The sequence below is a fragment of the Styela clava genome, chromosome 4 (genome assembly GCF_964204865.1).
Source record: "Styela clava chromosome 4, kaStyClav1.hap1.2, whole genome shotgun sequence".
NCBI classification, from domain to species: Eukaryota; Metazoa; Chordata; class Ascidiacea; order Stolidobranchia; family Styelidae; genus Styela; species Styela clava.
In genome coordinates, this window is record NC_135253.1 from 8,807,718 (window position 1) to 8,826,692 (window position 18,975).

At 32.8% G+C, this 18,975-nt stretch overlaps 2 protein-coding genes across 2 annotated transcripts in view; both read right to left on the reverse strand.

Annotated features, from left to right (window-relative positions):
- Positions 1-3,044, reverse strand: part of LOC120326973 (uncharacterized) — a 39,646-nt gene extending 36,602 nt beyond the window's left edge. The window contains exon 1 of the mRNA XM_039393333.2: positions 2,718-3,044. Coding sequence (XP_039249267.2) covers positions 2,718-2,980 — 263 coding nt within the window. The 5' untranslated portion in view covers positions 2,981-3,044. The remainder of the gene's footprint in view (positions 1-2,717) is intronic.
- Positions 3,045-10,224: 7,180 nt separating this feature from the next.
- On the reverse strand, positions 10,225-18,456 carry LOC120326974 (uncharacterized). Its single transcript, XM_039393334.2, has 17 exons — positions 18,250-18,456; positions 17,884-18,021; positions 17,575-17,724; positions 16,829-16,958; positions 16,672-16,721; positions 16,223-16,307; positions 15,581-15,793; positions 15,085-15,293; positions 14,280-14,429; positions 13,824-13,991; positions 13,044-13,153; positions 12,561-12,660; positions 11,961-12,071; positions 11,618-11,741; positions 10,868-10,917; positions 10,543-10,567; positions 10,225-10,342 (listed from the first exon to the last, which is right to left on the reverse strand). The coding sequence occupies exons 1-17, from the start codon at positions 18,454-18,456 to the stop codon at positions 10,263-10,265; spliced, it is 2,100 nt and encodes a 699-aa protein (XP_039249268.2). The 3' UTR covers positions 10,225-10,262.
- Between the last annotated feature and the right edge of the window lie 519 nt (positions 18,457-18,975).

Below are 18,975 nucleotides of genomic sequence, written 5' to 3' on the forward strand. Positions count from 1 at the left end.
ATGAATCTTTTGAAACACTTTACTGGCCACAACCTAGAAACACTATTTAGATTTGATGGTTTGAGAGTTTAAGATTTGAATATTCATTCACCTTGATGCTTGATGTCAAATGTTATGATGCCAAATGTTAACGAAACCAAAACTCAAACTGAAACTGCTCATTTATACAATTGATTCTTAGTTGATTTTTTTCACTTATACTTATCTTAAACTCAATTTTTTAGAAAACGAGTAGACAATTTGAAAGATAATGCAATTCTGTGGAAAGTTTTATTGATCGCTAAAGAATGATTTCTAAAGGTTTCGTTTTTCTTTGAATAATTATATTTTTTTCTGTGTACGTGAACAAAAAAAAAACAAATTTACCCAGATTTACATGTATCGACTATAATCACTATATGTTACTCCGACCTAACATTTTGCTACAAAATAAGTGTAAAAGGGTTACACCGTTTGATGCACAAACATTGACCAACAATTCAAAATAATTTTTGTTTAGAAAATAAATCCTCAATGAATAGCCTACCTATACGTATTTGAGCTTAGGTATGACTAAATCAAGTGTAATATACACGGGTGCTGCGAACTCTGTTGTCTAGACAAATACTATCTCTCATGAATATTTGATGATAAGTCTGATTAGGTTGAAATCGTTGAACCAAAATTTGTGAAGAAAAATAGATTTACTGTTTTAAATTATATTAGTACAGTGTATACTCTTAAAACTTATAATCCTATTGCAACTTTGAATTAATATTTTTTTTAAAAAAAATTTGAGAATGTATGCTAAAAGTTTCTTTTTATGAAATACTGTTATTAAATAGAAATATAGTTAGCTCGTGATTTTATCAGCAAAGAAGACAAATCAATGCTAATCACAGTATAACGCTTTGTGATATTTATAACTTTTTTGAAAATGGGTTTACGTCTTTCACCCTATTCCGTTTTTATACTTTGCAATGGATATAAGATACCATCTACTGTTGTCTGGGTTGAGCAATAGTAGTCCATTGATTCATAAAAACAAGCAATTCTATTTTTCCCAGCTGAGGAAACACAACAATTATGCCAATTGACAAAATTTGAAGGACTCAAAACGCGATGGCAGCGCTAATGAATTACCGTAAATACAAAAAATAATATTGTAAATGTTATACCGCATCGTGGCTGATTAAATAAAGAAAACATAACTGGGCCATCAGAGGTCGAAAAAGTACTTCAATGCGGTAAAAAGCATTTTAGTTTACGCAGCTTATTCTCGATCGCAGCAACAGCACGGGGGTCAGGCGGACAATGCACAATCGAAATTACGTCATTCAGGTCAAATAGGTCAGTTCTCCTCGTATGACGTACTATGTTATATATATATATGTGCACAGAAAGTGACTCGACGAACGACAAGTTATAAACGGTATTGTATGTCTGATATGGCTTGGGGGAATGGTTCACTGTAATAAAAACTTTCGTCAATTTTCATCAACTTCATAACGAGGCCAAAAACCATAAAGAACGTTGCTGATATATCGCCTTTCCACCACAGAAAACAAAAATGTTGTTCGGCGGGTTACGAAATTTATCACAGCTTTTCGTGGGTGAAGGTAAAAAAGCCACCAATGGAAGAACCTGACAGCCTATACGCATATATAACATGGCTATCGGGAAACAATAGCAAAACCTTTTAACTTCATTATTATTTTATTGTCTCTGTGTCATAGACAAGTAGAAAAATTTGTATAAAAATTTGAATACACGAATGTACATTACATGCTTAATCAATAATACAATCGGATAATATCGCAAGAAGGTGTGTTTTCAGTTATAGCATTTCATCCCATTAATGATGCAATAATTAAACTAAATTGCCTATATATGGAGCCATGTATCCCCACATAGTTTCTAGAATGTATTTCCTGGATTTTTATTTCATGTTGTCAAGGTTCTAATGTGCTTATTATGCAACCTTTTGGCATGTGGTCAACTTTAGGCTTGGTAATTTGTTATGTCAAACATTTTAAGTAGTTTAACAATTAAGTTATTGTCGCTCATTTGCAGCATGCAAAATTATGGTTCCATAATATTAGATATATGAGACAAACGAAACATATAAATCACGGTGTGTGGTTGAGACCGTTTCCAAGAATAAATATCGAAAGAAAAATGCAGAAATGTAGCTAGAATATTGGAGTAAACTTGAAGAAACCAAAGAGAATATATTTTCGTCCCTGTTACAGGGTAAGCGTGTTTGTTGTCGAAACGTATTTTGAGAATGAACTTGTTCAACATCTCATACTTATAAATGCAATACTTAAATATGCAATTCAATATTTCAGTTAATTTGATGAATTTCTCTAAGTAACAAAATACAAATAACAAAACGTTGTTTGCAAACAAGTCTGATGGCATCGACAAAAACAACAATAGGGAAGAAGTGATATCAATTCTAGGAACTGACGCCGTTGTAGAAATAATTACGTCAAAAATAGTAAAGAGGTAACATTTTAGAAACCTTGATTACTATGAAAAATCGGCTGCAAATCACAAAACATTAAGAAGTAATTAAAATTGATAAAACGTCATCAGGAAAAAGTTGGGCCAATAAATCAAATTTAAAAACAATAAAATTGAATAAAATTAAAATGCAGTCACAAATTTCCAGTCACATTTTTTAATGAGTAAAGGAATAGAATATTTCATAATTTTAAATTAAAAAATCTCACCCGACTAATGTTTGTCTGACCGTTGAAGAGGTCACGGTAGATTTATATCGATACCCTCCTCTATAGACAGATCTTGGTGATGTTCGTCGGGATAGCCCACCATATCTTCTGCTTACAGATCTTCTTGGTGATGAAGACACCAGTGACATAAAAGACAATATAATCACTACCACGATTGCAATTTTACATAACAGATTCAAGCGTGAGTGTCCTATTTTCCCACTTTTACAATTTTCATATTGAAAATCCACGGCCGTCTGCATTTTTCTACTGAGTCGAGTTCACCTTTTTGCACTCAACATTTGAGAAAGACTTATTTCAGTATATGCTGAAAAATATAACGTAACAAGATTTCTTAGTGACATGTAGTCCAATTATAAACACCAAAGATAAACAGTGTTACACGTTTAAAAGAGTCAAAATAAGTTGTTTTTTCATATCGAGATATGCTGCGGATTGGAGCGGATTGCTACGAGTTAAGAGCAATACTCTTATTTCAGACTAAATTGAGTTTATAATTATAGTTTTATGTAAATCAGCCTCGATTATAAGTAACTGACTAACTTTTAAAACCGCCTATAACTTTTCTGAAGAAACTATAAAAGAACAACAGTATTTGCCATACACTTCCCATCAAAAATTAAGTTATCACTGAATATACGGCTAAATCTTATAGAGAACAAGTTGATTTGGAAACTTTATTTTTCCTATTTGAACAAAAACGAAACTGTTGTTATTTGAGATCCGTGGATGGATAGTATAATGTTATCGAATGTGTTTCTTGAAATAGTTATCGTCATCTTGAATGTTATTAAATGGAGGCTTGTTGTACTGTGTTGTTATTGATAAATGTTCTGAGCACAATTTAGTATGTAGAATAAATTCTATCAACTAAATAAAACAGTTTTTGTAATATCAATTACCAATTTAAGTGCATGATCTTTTTAAATTTGAAACATTATATCTCGTCAAATATCGTCTCCAATTCAGTTCGTGATACTGATTCTTAAATCTGCTGCAGACAATAGTATTTGCTAATCTTAACCGAACTTGTAATCTACGTCATGTAGACATGTCCTCAAGTGTGCAAAGACAAAGACACTACAAAGTGTACTTTTGAGGCTTTCAAGTCTTCCGACCAATATCTTTAATACAATCTATCAGATGGTTTGCTCCGTAAATTTGCTCTATACGCGGCAATATTGCTTTTTTTAACTTTTAACCTGTTTGCAAATGAGATTTCAGGACTCGGTAACAAGAGACAATTCGGCCAACTTAAGATATGCCGAATAACCGAAGGCTATAGAACGAAAGCCGTTTTATAGATCGAGACCGAAAGTTTTCCTTAACCGCAAAAAGCTCTAATCGCGTCCGGTAGATATTGGATCCGCTTAATGCTTTCAAAATCATCTGAAAATATTCCATTAACGTGTACCCAAGTATCTCTATATCAAACTTCACCAAAATGACCCTACTAAAGTACCACGAATATCAAACCAAAAATACCAACGATTCTAATACGTTGAGAGTTAAATCAACTTGCTTTCTAGAGTAAATCAATTTAGTGCAATTGAGTCAGCGAGTAAATAATTTCAATTTTCTTGCTTGAATGAGAACTAAAAGGACAAAATTTCCAAAATACATTTTGCATTCCTAGCGTAAAATAATGTTATAAAAGGAATGAAATTATAAAGCAAATTATGAGACCTAAATTTGGAACTACTATCGACACTCCTTCACTCTTCTGCTAATCTCTCCTATCGAACAATATCAAGCTCTTTTATAACAATTATAACGCTTTGGGTAATCCTAGCGGGAGACTGAAATCATTAATTTGGCAATATACAATCTGGCCACCATAATAATTTGCGGTAGGATGAAAGAGTTTATTCAATAGCTATTACATACCAACCATCTTATTCACACTTTCAACTTTCAATTGGTCAAAATATTTTCATTATTAAGTTTGTTATCTTGTAAATAAAATCAGTACAAGAGGAGTTCACAAGGGTATTCAACGTTTTGTGTTTCCGTCACGCGTAAGATATTCGAAAATTGCTCTTACTCGTGTTTGAACCTTAAATAAAGGACGACCAAAGGCTATCCCTTGAATGGATAATACTAGAATGTGTATATATTTCAGATAACTAGAAATTAGTATAGTAATCTTTGTAGTTCGCAGTAACTTGTTCAGGGCAAATATCATTATTCACAGTCCCGTATGCTCAGAAAGATAACAGTATGTTGACAAGTATTATAGGGTACCTTAGCTCACGGGTTCTTAAACTTTTGGTGTCGCGGAGCCCTTCAAAACTTGAAAAGGTTGACTATTATTCACGGAGCCCCAAAAGAAATGTTAAAATTGTTACTTTCAGAATAATATTCCTGGGTAAGTTAAAAGTGCTTTACTTAATTTAAATACTAAACCTTTTTTAGTAGGGTTAATACAAGTCATAAATAATCTAAATTTCAAAGATAAAATATACATACTACAGCTGTAAACTTGACACTTGATAAACATATTAATAAATTAGAAGCCGGAGTTTTTTTTCCCTCTTGACATTTTCGAAAGATTTAAAAAGCGCTAATAACGTGCGCGATTGTATTTTGTTACAATCGCCGATTGTTTTCGTCAGCGTGGCGTGTTTTTAAACATCTTTACGCCGGTGTTTATTCTCCCTAAATCGAAAATTTCCTTCGGCATACATGTATTGTTCCACAATGACGACGATAATTGCTTTTTTTGTTCTCGTGGGGAATTATGAGTTCAATGTGGAAAACAGGTTTCCACATTATAGTCATCGGCGACGAAATACCAAAAATAATAATTAATAAAGAGATAAATTCGCAACTCAAATTTCTTGAATGAAAAACTGCATTCTAAAATAATAAAACTTAAAATGGAAGATCACACTATAAGTTTGGTTTCAGCAGACTCATGTCATATTGAAAACGCTTCCATAGACATTGTAAATCACAAAATTTGGTGTTATGTTAGTTTTTAAATCAAAATATAAAATATAAAAATATACTTATACTTTGGTTATTCATCGTATAGTAACTGTGAAATCGAAACACAGTCAATTGTGCACGCGATGTATTCATTCATGCGATTCATTCTGAAAATACCGACGGAGCCGCATGCAATAAAATAAATTTTAATCGTTCGTATTTTGCCCAGACCTTGTGATTTTTTAAACGGCGATATCTTTCTTAAAAATATCAATCAAGTTTGAAAATCCCAAGATCGCAAAAATACGACTCCAATTTATTTATAGTTGGCAGTTTATAACGTATGTTATGTTATTTTAGAATAGTATTTATTCATTTTAGTAATCCTAATTCTAATTTTGAATCAAACGTGAATAACGATGAGCACAATTAAATTATTACGACAAGATACTTTAAAAGTTCGCATCGGTCATGGATTGAATATTTTACGCAACAGAAATCTCGTTATCCGTTTTTTTAAACGCCGAGAATGTTGCGCGGAAATTTCAGATTCCAATTTTGAACCTCCCCTCTTAATTAAGAATACTGGCTGCGCTCCAGCTTATAATAATGTCATTTTTTAATTCCGCCTCTTTGCAATATTTCGAGACTATATTGTATTCAAATTTATCAAAGCTGTTATCGCTTCAGTTACAGAATTAGCCAAGTCAGTATTTTGAAAAGTAATCGAATCGCTCGCGGAGCCTCTGGGTTTCTCTCGCGAAGCCCTGGGGTTCCGAACGGAGCACTTTGAGAACCTATGTTGATCTAGTTCAAATCAGTAACTTGCTTCAGTTCAACTGAAGCATCGCCTATCATTTTGATATTCGGATCGTTGGAAATTTCATTATACGTTCTCGACTCTTGTAACAAAACAACGATGCGTTCTGGAAAGGGCAAGTATTATCAAGTGTCGAGTATTAGTATATTTGTTCTTCGTTATGCTCCCTAAACAGTATCGTGCATCACTCTTTTTATTACATGCTCTATTTCACTGTAATTATCGCATGACTATAATATACTGAGCTTAAATATGACGGTTATATTCAACCAACAGAACTGTTGAACCCGTGAGACATCAATTTTTTAAACTCTTCACAAACTAAATACTCAATATTACAACTATTAAATTCAATTCGATCGTTTGTGGCGGCGAAGATTCCGCGAACCTGAGACTACGGTAGGCTTTCATTACGTGTTATAAGTTGAAAAGTTGATATGTCAGGATTAAAATATATTTCGTTACGCATTTAATAGATTATTATCTCTATAACATTGCACCATCTGTTTGTGAGGTAAATTGTTTTCCTATAACTGTACAAAGCGATACCTAATAAAGATGAATAGCTCTGTTCAAGAGTAAAGCTACGTAAAACATCTATTTCATTTAATACATTTGCAGTGCAATATATGTTTTCTCCAACATAGTATCTGTCCTGTCACTACTACAAATCCTTGATCATTTAAAGTATATTCGTAAACTGATAAATTTATCGATGTATTTAAATGGTCGTTTTGCGAGAAAAGTTTTTACCCAAATTATCATTTTTTACACCATCCAGTTTCATATTATTGCCTTACCCGTTGGTCTAAACTTTTGTATTTATCTATACCCAAATCACCTCGCTAAATCCAATGTTCGTACTGTGAGCACTATACCTCAGATCAACAAGTCATGCGGACTCTTCTTCCCTTTGATCATTTATCTAACTGAAAAATGTTTCATTCAGTAATGATAATTCATAACCCTGCATAAATACGGAGTTGGCATTGACAACTAAACCAATCTGGCGGTCTGGTGCGGTACCAGTGCTGGTACATAAGAGAATAAGGGCATTTATGTACAAAGTCAAGTTCAAGTATATATATCTTCGCAGTTTAAATACATGTTCAGCATGATCAATATCGTATACCCTACTTTAGTTCAGGAAGTTTCAAGAATGGGTGTGCCTTATTGACTTGGAATAATTAAATTTCTGTTCCAAGTACAAGAAACAATGGCACGTACAAATCACGTAGAGAGAAATTGTAAAGCAATTAAGTAAACGCACTATTCTGTAAACATTAGGAAAGCACTTCAAGGCACAAAACTAAATGTGGATTGGTTGGTATCTGTTTGTTATGTAAAAGTATGGCGTGAATTGCACATTGGAGGACATTGTTTAAACGGGCGTTGATATATCGAAATATATGTCAATCATATGTAAACCAATGATAATAGATATTGCCACTAATCATTGTGGTGGTCGGAAGAGCTGCTTGATTTATACGTGTAGTAAAGTTATCAAATTTTTACTGTAATTCAATAAATCGCCGAGCTTTCAGATGCTTCATGGAAAATTCAAATTGTTCAAACGTTTTTATTTTCATTGCCAAGCTTCTCACAGAACTGAATTTTTAAACTGAACTTGTCAACTATGGACTTTTAATGTACTTTTCATCAGCGGCCGTGTTCCTTTAAAACCAATACTGCAATACGATAACGTTGATAATATTTTTGTTTAAGAGTTGAAAGAAAGAGTTTCTCTCATTAGGTTCGTTCTGATCGTTTTAAGTTCGTGTCTTGACTTAGATAGCAAAATTCTGTTCAAAATATTTTTCTAAACCAGCAATTTTGTAGAACAGACTTCAGATGCCAAAAAAATAAAAAATAATGTCAACATTAAATGGCAAGCCCCCTTACAATTCCGTATATGTTTGTATTACATGTCCATAATTGCTGCCAATGCAATCATATTTATTTTTATGGAATGTTTTCTTGACGTGCAACGATAATAAAACAATAACAACAATCCATATACGAACTTACCGATATAGTTGATTTAAAATGAAATTCCTGTAGTAAACTAAGTAATATTCAATTTTGTGAATTCACTGGCTCCCATTTAACACAAACAAATCTTAAGTTTATTTGTAAGCTCAAATCAAAAAAACAATTTTGTACGAAAACCGATATTAATTTCTTTGATGTGGTCTAGCATGTCGGTAGGTATTGACTGAGATTTATTGCTTTGTAAGCGATGAGTTTGTCACTTAATATCATATTTAAACCAAATCAATGATCACACGGAAATAAATTAAAGAATCAATTTAGTATGAAACTACCTGTGTCAATAAACGACATAGTACTTTTTATCAAAGTTTTAAATTGCTTTGTTAAAACGTAAAACTATTTCTATGATTTATCCATTATAAATGTTATCTTCTAAACTTTTGCACCTCACGATTTTCTTCATCTTTATATCCAGACCGTAACTCTAGGATACTATCCTGTAAGCGACCTCTACTTATCTATCACTGATCTGAAAAACATATTATCGACTCTGGAGTTTTAATATCATCTGTCGAGGAAGAAGACGAGGAGGCTGTCTGAACTTTTTCCCATGAATTGGTATATTTTTTTGAAGCACACATACGCTACCTAGTGATGTGGTTACAGTTTGTTACCTCGAAAATTTGAAAATGCCAGCGGCACAAATGCAATACACCATGGTACGAATCGTATATTGACAACTTGGAGTATATACCTTATATTAGAATATACCTGTAGTAACTTTTAATTTATTAGCAAAAGTAGGTCTCAATATCAAAGTCGAGTCGTAAATCGGACGCTTCCATACAGCTTACTGCTGACCCTTCCAATTGAACTGTTAATTGGTCAAATCTGAATTTCAACTTCATTTTTTTCGAAAAAAAAAAATACGTTGTGAATGACCTATATATCCATTGGAAATCCACGACAAATCTTTACAATATCACAACGATCATCAACGCGTCACGCACAGTGCAGTTTAGCGTAAATACACACTATCGCTTACCGCAAATATTTTGGGCGAGCTTGAGTCGGATTTGGGAATGTTGACATTATATATGTCTTGGGTTTGCCACAAAGATCCCCTGGCACTTAAAAGATAGGCTTTATGTGTTTATTGTTTTCATTTGGTGATACCATAGCTGGTTAGTGACAAAATGCGCATAGTATACTCCGAAAGGTGACGGCAGGTTAAATACGGTATTTTGACTGGTGTAATTTGAGAACGTTTAACTTATTACCGAATATCTTTGAGGTTTGTATGAAACCTCCAACTAAAATATGGTATTTAGCAATACAATTTACAAAAAATGAAACAGCTTCTGGCATTTAGGGGTAATCATAAAACTTATTACGTAGAAGGACGGTCCGATATTTTGTATCCTAATATTAACCCACGTTTATCCTGAAAAGTATCACAAGTCGCAACTCTACTATCCGGGCTCTTTTAACTATAAGTTTATGGGAAACTTGTATAAAGAAAATTCCGATTCGATAAATTCCTGAGACACTGCATATAATTTGCGCGGATGATTTCACTGTAATCGCGGTGCTGTAATAATATGGTAAGCCATATATCAAGCCTAATCTTTCACTGTGAAAATACTCATCCTAGCCCTACTTTGAACACACAAAAAGAATCAAGTATGCAGAGTAATGTTAATAAAACATAATAAGATTCAAAATCTTTGTCTAAATAAAAGTCTCGGTCAAAATGTGACGTCAACAGTGTCACAGTATCGTCAATTAAGCACGATAGATGTCATGAGAGAGCAGATCGAAGCCAAAATAATGAACATTATTGTTGCATCATGCCTGTCACCTGAATATTCAAATGAAAACATTATATATATGTATAATATTAATTAAAAACAATTAAAAGCGGCGGTATTAAGGAATAACGCAGTGAGTTTAAATTGTAGATACATTTCGGTTTTAGATAGCCAACCTTACTGTTTACACTAACAGGCATTTAATATGCATACAGAACGATTATTATTATTAAAAAGTCATTGAAATTACCTGAATTTCCGCCTTTGTTGTTGTTCTGTATAAAATATAAATAAATATTTAGTTGCCACTCTTTGCAAGAACAAAAAATATATTCTTGGGTAACTGACACCTGCCCATACGTTTCACCAGCATACCTCGAGATAATATTAGCAATGTTACTAGTGTTTGTCACGTCTTTAAATCGCTAAGGATTAGAGGACACTAGCCCTCATAACATTCCAAAAATCATTTAATATAAATTACAGTTACTTCATATTATGTAGTTGCGGATGGCCTATTCCATTTTTTTTATATAAAGCTTACTAAATACTATTAGCAGAAAATTACACACTACCTGTAAAAATGCAGGATCGGGTTCAGACTTCTTCTTTTCTTCGTCCGCTTCTGAGAAAAAAGTTAATATCAGTGAGAACTACTGGGTCAAATTCATATTTTGAAAAAAACATAAACATTATAGTTATATACGAATCTATAGTTATATTCTGATTAGAACACGCATAATCGAGGTTGCTAAAAATAAAGTACCCTCTGAGTTAAAATGTTAGTATTAATTACATGTTATAACTAGTTATTTTGTTCATATTTTGCTTGAATTTTTTTTTTAATAACATAAAATTTCAAATCAATTGAATTGATCTTTTATAATATGCAAAATCTTAAGAGAAATTTAATTTGATCAGTTTGAAAAAAAGTTGGTACTGTTGTGTTATTGTCCAGGCCCTAATTTCGAGATCTTTTTATTCTGTTTCTCTTGATTTCGGTTAGATTATTGGCCTCGCCTATCACCTTAACTTAGTATAAACGAGTTAGAGAAAATAGATTAAGAGATTAGGGGTGAGGCAACCCATGAATAAGGAAAAAACTTGATACTAGAAATGTATTAGGAAATGAGGAATACAAAACAATGTTTATATACAAGAATTTAGCTTTCATTGACAGATATCTTTGCTAGGACCTAGATTGTCTATAAAGCAAGGTCAACTCGCTACTAAACTAGAACATACGGACCTGTGTACGAACCTATATACACAAAGTTGCCACATTATGGATGACACTAAAAAGATATTAATATGAACAGAGTTACCAGGATGTAAATTCACTTTCTCTCCTTTTCCATTTCTCGCATTTGTTGAATTCATTGAGTCAACAATGTCAATCATACCAGTTCGACTTATCAAAAACTTTTGATCTTTGTCCACATCATCATCCTGTAAATAAAATATTGAACATTCGAGTTATTTATCATATATTTGTTGGAATCAGCCTCCTAAAATTATGATTGATATCAATTGTGCGTTAATGCAGTGAATTTGATACCATTTGTGTCGTACTTCAGCATATATATATATTATATAGTTTGTCAATTGAATCGAATTATGATTTACTTTGTGCAACATTTTCACGCTATGCTTATAATTTATATTTACCTCTGCAGCACGTTTACGACGATACTGGGCTTCGGGATCACAGGCATAAGGACATTCAGGAGAACTTTCGCTGTTTATCCTACACACGATAAACTTGCAATGGATGTAAACCTTGAAAATAAATTTCTGTACACGTTTCACATGGTCGATTACAAGACAAAGGAATTCAAATCAAGCATAATTTTTTTAAAGTGAGGGATGCACACCGTACACACCAATCGAATCAGGGCGAATACATTGTTCAATGTGCTCGATCGTTGAGAATCCTAGCCACGTTAGAATGTCACGGGGGCACGATGAAGAAATTCGTATTTTCTTCATTGGTTTGTGGTATCGCAATGTTAATTTTGTAATCTTTAATAAGTACTGTACTTTTGCCCAACTTACTTCCAAGTAGAAACAGGAAGAAGTATCCAGCTGATTTAAATTTTTCGTAGTAAATATTATACAAAACCCCCAAAACAAGAAACAGAAGAATAGGCTATAATATATACTACATACTAAATACTCTTGTGAGATGGTTAAATTATTATCATATGTTTTACAAAAATCGGTACAATGTTTATCCCCCACTTCAAACACAGGCATTTGAGAACTCACATTTCTAAAATACCCAACAAATCTGAATGCTTCAACGCTAAATCTCGACACTTTGCGATTCGGATTATCCTCAATGATGAAGGTATCATCTTCGACGCATCTATGAAATTTCAAAAGTAATACATTATATTATTGTCAATAAAATTTACATACGAAATGCAATAAATAGAGTCAATTTAACAATATACTCCACCTAGCAAGATTAGATTAAATCACACCGTTTCCAGTTAGATTTGATGATGCGCAATTAATATATATATACATATATATAACACGTTTGGTAAACTCGTTAGTTCAATTTACTGGACTTATCTAAATCAGTTGTCAACAGTACATTATATTCATTCCAAATTATCCCCTTTGCTCAAGGGGTAGTAAATTATGTAGGCTGTACTGAAGTTTCTAGGTAGGTTTTATAGTCTGATTGGCTAGGTATACGTTTCATGGTGTCATATTTTATTACATCGCATTTATTCGACTTACCCGTCTTGAAGCATCACATAATTGTTCGAATTGAATTCATTTCCATCAGGGGTAGCAAAACAAGTTATTGGATGAAGTTCAACTCTTACACTTGGCATATTTAACGTGACCTGAGAAAGTTTTAAATATAAACTTGCATATGGTAGCTTTGCGTTGTTTTCAGTATTTGTACCATTCGTATATATTACGCGCTAGTTTCTTTACCAAAGATGTGAATGCTGCTAAATCGTTTAATCGTTTTTGTTCACAATAAAATAAATTTTAGAGACAAAGATAAGAATGCTGCTTAATCGTTGTTATTTTCAATAAAATAAATTTAGTATATAATTCCATAAAATCGTATAGTATTCTAGATTTCCATGATCCATATATAAACGATTCCTGCAATAATATTTATTCTTCTGGTGTTTCAAGCAAAATATAATAATTTTGAGAATATTTCCTTAACTTTAGAAGACTTCTCATTGATATTTGAATCTCCGCATTCAGATATTTATTGCGAGATAGTGGATGAGCAATTATTTTAATTTTTACGTACAGTGGACATATATATTTATTTAATCGGGTGTTATAAAGTCATATTAGAAAATATGATGACGCATGTTCGAGCTCGTTGGTGATGACAATGGATTACTATTATTGAATTATAGATAAATCAAGCATATTACGTTTTCTGTATTAGTCCCATTACAATTCAACAATAAGTTTAGAAAAACATCTCAAGCTGAAAACAGAAATCCTTTAAATTTTTTATCTAACGAGTAGGGCGTATATACTTACCTCAAGAAACACCCGATCTGACAGCATCACCTTTACCGGATATGCTTCCCGCTCGTATGGACAATCATATTTTTCAGTTTTATACAATAACATCACGTGGTTGAGTTGCGGACCCTCCCCTTGCGTCTTGTAAACAGGGGGCTTGGGATCTGCCGGTTGAAAACTATGCTGCGGAAAGATGAAAATGCGATAAAAAGAATTCGAAAGCAAAACAGTCCATCCAAAATTTAGTTTAATTTGAGTAAGTAACTAACGCATATTTGAGTTTTATTTAAATTTAACTCAGCGTTTGTTGGACTCAAATTTCAAGTAAGAACAGTATTGTAATGTTTTTTCTCCGAAATTGAATAAAAAATGCATTTACGGTCGAGATGTCAGACTGAAAATAATTTCAATACGCGTAATAACATGGATTTCTATGTTGAAAGTCGCTGTCAATAATTTATTTACACTTACAGAAACAGTATGTTTGCTTGGATATCTGCAGTCTAAAACCATAACTTCTGTGAGAGACGAAGCCATTTTGTAATCACGAATGATTCCAGATCCACTGGGCAAAAGTCTAATTGTATTGCGAAATGAAAGCTTGTTTTTCCTTGGAACATTCTGTGATAAAAATAGCAAGGTATAAGTGAATTCATGGCGCAAAAATAGAGAAAAATAAAAAAATAATAAAATAATATTACAATAATTCTTTGGAGATTTCCTTTAGTTAGAATCACAACAATGGTTTTGATTCAATTCGAGTCAGGCATTGAATTTGGGCTGCAGTAATAGCGTTCTTGAATACCCAATTAGTTGCTGATCTATAATACTTTTTTCAGTTTTGCCTTTATGGAGCAGTTCTCATAAACCAATTAGTTATCCTATAGCGACCGTGTTGTTGATCATCGAATAATAAATTTTATTCTACATATGAACTTTTAGTTTATTTATCCATTTGAATATTTAATGCAGCGTCTTCATATTTCTAAAGTTCAAAACACTAACAGCGAGTAGATAAATAAAATACATTCTTTATTTTTGAATTTATTCTAGGAAACGCTGTTGCATAGGATACAATTGCAATTGCCGTTGGGTTATAGCTTTCGGCCTCTTCTTCCTGGCTAAAATGAAATATTTTGGGACCATACTGTGTCCGGGCTTGTATTGTCGATTTTGGCCGGTTTAATTATATAAATGGGAGCTTGCTTACTTATAAACGTGTACTAGGGCATTTGAGCTGTGTTTTAAGTCCAGATTCTAATTCGAACCAGCTCACCTCGACAATCGTTCCACAGCTGTCAAGATTTGTGTGAACAATCAAATGAGTTCGGTTTCGTCTTGGTCTGCAACTTGCATTGTTTAATACCACTTTAGTATTTTCCAGCTGAGGGAAATATTTCAAAGGACATGCTGCTCTTATGTAATTCGGGTGGCATTTTAAACTACACGTACGGCGCTCTTTCTTTTGGACGCCTGGCTTCGATCCTATGTTAAATAAAATTTAAAGTATAAGTTAAAAAAAACATTTGGCAAGACAGGATTTTTGAATACTCATTCTGTCAATTCTTGGATACAAGTATGACCCATTCATTATTATATGACATCAGAAAATTATTTTTGTTTATTAGTATTTAGTTGCATGGTACGCGTAAGTTCACCATATGTATGTTGTGACCACATAAAATTTACGAGTTGTATTTCTATTAAATTGCAATATCAACTAGATTGACTAAGAAACAAGCTTATATTTGTAATTTCTGTTTTAAACTCACCGCTTCCAGTTTTCCTCGTAATTTCTCCTGTAGGCTCTTCAACCATTTCTTCCGGATCGTTCGGAAGATCGGATACCTCTGGTCTGAACTTGGTTGAGGAATTAGATTTTAGCATCATCCTAGCTTCGTATTCGGCTTCAATGTCATCATAATCTGCCGTAACCTTCATTGGAAAATGTTCGCCTTCTTTTCCTTCTTGTGCATTTTCACCATCTTCAGTGTTAATATTCGAAATATTATTTGCAATTATTATTTTTTAAAAAATGATAATATGTAATAAATTGTAAATGATTTTTAGGGAATTTTAAACACATCACCCCCAACCGTCTCTGAAACAATATTGTTTTCCAAAGAATTGGTTATAGTTTACAGATACCATACTATGAATATACTTATTTTCGTGTCTAAAAAATAAAAAATATTTTCAAATTGCTGGAAAATTAAATTGCCCAGTGACCTTATTAATCTATCGCGGGGTGACAGTAATTTATTTTGACGCATCATTTTTCATATCACTATAATTTATTATTCAATTTTCATCTGGAATACAATTTTCCATATTTCATCATACTAACACCAACACGCGAGTGAAATTTTAATGGAAATTTAATAATTCATATCTTATGTTTCATAAAATAATACCTGCGGACATGGCCTCAGTGTACTCCTGTTTATTGGTGTCGTTTTGAGACAATTGTTTGTATTTCTTTTGGCCGATGAAGTCGACCTAAAGTGCAAAAATAAAGCTGCATTATGCATTATATATGCATTAATATTTCACAAACGGTTTGAAAATTATCCGCAAAACTTATATATTACTTTCTGAAATACTAAAAGCATTTATTTGTGTTATTTTTTTCCGTAGAATGTATATATCATGCGGAAATAATTTATTGCGGAAATTCATTGTAAATTTCATAATTTGGAAGATTGCTTAATTTCATCAATTATTCAGCTGAAATCAACTTCAAATTCTCTTTATCTTTCTGTGAAATTTTTATTACGCATTGTTTTATTACCATACGCCATATTACAGCAATTTATAACTCGGTATTCATGTAAATAACAGATGTAACGTACTGTATACTGACCTCAATATCCTTTGGTCGTCCCTCCCCGGTTCCGTTTGAAAACACCAGTCCTGTAAATAAAATAAAAAGGATTAAATAAAAATGAGAAAGCTATTTAATGGATACACAATCAATAATTAATATTTAATAAAATTATATGAATATGAATTGCGCTTACCGCTGGAATTTCTTTTTACGTCTTCGAATATCGGTTTGACCTCCATGATCGGGTCCTTTTCGCAAACATATGATTCCATTTTTGCGCATTGTGTATCGTAAAACGAAGCTGCTGATCTTTTTCCAAATATCTAAAACAATATTAGCATACGCACACTCGTTTTTAATCTAAACCTGATTTTATCGTTGACAAAGTATGTCTAACGAAGTCGGTTACTAATTAAATATAAGTCACCTTATAGTGCTACTGTAAAATGTCCGCAAAGCATAGAATAGTGTTAATTCGAAGTACCGATTTCTGCTAGCATTTTTATTCTTCTTATCGAGTAAATAAGTTCATAGTTTTTAAAACACAAGAAAATTTCCTGATATGATTGAAGGAAATTGATGGTATCAAACACTCAATCTTACATTCGCTCACATATTGCGATCACCGCATCCAATGTTAGAAGGTGACAGACGACAGCGAACATATAGATTAAGTATTCGAAGCTTTTACGTGATAAAGTCATGTTTGTTTTTATTCAATACAGCCGATATCGTTTCGGAGAAAGTTAACAGAGAAAATGAATTTAAAGTGCAAAGTGGTCTTTAGAGCTGAACAAGGAATCGAAATCACAAAGTAAAAAATGACCCGTTGTGTGGTACTGCAACGTGTTCATGATCAAAACCATATTGCGAACATAGGATTATGTATATACATGTGTTTATTAAAAATATAAAAATAAACAGAATAAATCAAATCACCCATATCGCCATTTTTACGCAATCCTGTTGATCACCGCGACTTCCCGGCTCTGCACTCTCAGAGCTGTCGGGTTCTCTCGCGGTCCATGACTTGAAACTTGATTGCAATGTTGCCCCATCATCTGCCCATTTGAAGACACCTTCCTCGGCCTAAGATAATAGCAATACCTCAAAATGATGTAAAGAAACAAATTTTTTTTCATATATTACTTTCGTTAATGCATTACTGAGAAGTGCGCATAAGTTTTGAAAATTTATTAAAGAGCAGTTTTTTTTCTTCCGTATAATGCCTGTACAAGCACAATTTACCTGATCAGAGAGGCCGATCCAATATCTCTTAGTGTATGGCCTGTTTTTTAAAATGTAGTTTGCAAGACTTTCTATTTCAACAGAATGTTTCGGAGTTGCCAATGTTGATCCAATGTCATCACATTTTTCCAGGGCGCCCTGAATAACAAAGAAAATAGGGCATAGCTACTTGAGGAGTACTACCTGTAGTTACATACTACCACATTTATGCGTCAAAATTGCCTATGTATCACTGGAACAAATTATTTTATTCAAGTGCAAAAATTTTGATATTAAAAAACTCATTACTCCTATGATATCTGGAGAATAATACATTCACGCTCTCAAACAAAAATGAGTGATATAATATATATAGTCACAAGTTACCTCGAAGGAAGCCTTTGCATTGAAAAATTTGTAACATTTCGGTATAATTTCCACGCCTTCGGGTTCACTAACAAACGGAATCAGCGTAAAACCTTTTGTACACGGTTTTTCTGCAAGGACATTTATTTCAGAAATCTCTCTAGAAACAGTCGCTGTAATAACCAAAAGGTTTAGGAAAACAGAAATCAGTGCTGTTTTCAATCCCATGTTGATAAGTGCATCCACACTGTAATACAAATGTAACAAATTTTATCATTAACAATAATACTGCATCCCTTTCAAAAATATTTTCAATACTTGGTTGGTATGTCCTTTTGAAATATACCATATATTTTTCTTGATAATGGCGAGACACTACATTTACAATTTACCTCCTTCGAAAAAAATATATAACAATATACCTGAAGACTTGGATACATTGGAAGCAGTCTGTAGGTCCCTTGATCAAAGTATCGCCGCACTATTCTCAATTGTAAGTGCGTAATATATAAAGCATCTCAAATAACTTCTTCTTATAGCACACAGAACAAGAAAAAGGCTGACATGAGAGAATATCTTCTCATAATAAAGAATCCGACGAGTCGCTTATAGCAGTTTATGGTTCAGTTTCGACAGAAGGCCAATAAGGAAAATAAATTCATTTTACACGATTTCCATAACTCATTTTTGTCGTATTCATCATTTTGTAGGTTTGAACCCAGTCCATAGTCTGACAGCAGTACTTAT

What these genes read in the sequence shown, in the direction of transcription:
- LOC120326974 (XM_039393334.2), bottom strand. Translation starts at nt 18,456, where the DNA reads ATGGGATTGAAAACAGCACTGATTTCTGTTTTCCTAAACCTTTTGGTT. An exon ending in CGTAAAAAGAAATTCCAGCG is followed by an intron (nt 16,722 to 16,828) that starts GTAAGCGCAATT and finishes TTTTATTTACAG; the next exon opens with GACTGGTGTTTTCAAACGGA. An exon ending in TTGTTGGGTATTTTAGAAAT is followed by an intron (nt 12,072 to 12,560) that starts GTGAGTTCTCAA and finishes TTTATTTTCAAG; the next exon opens with GTTTACATCCATTGCAAGTT.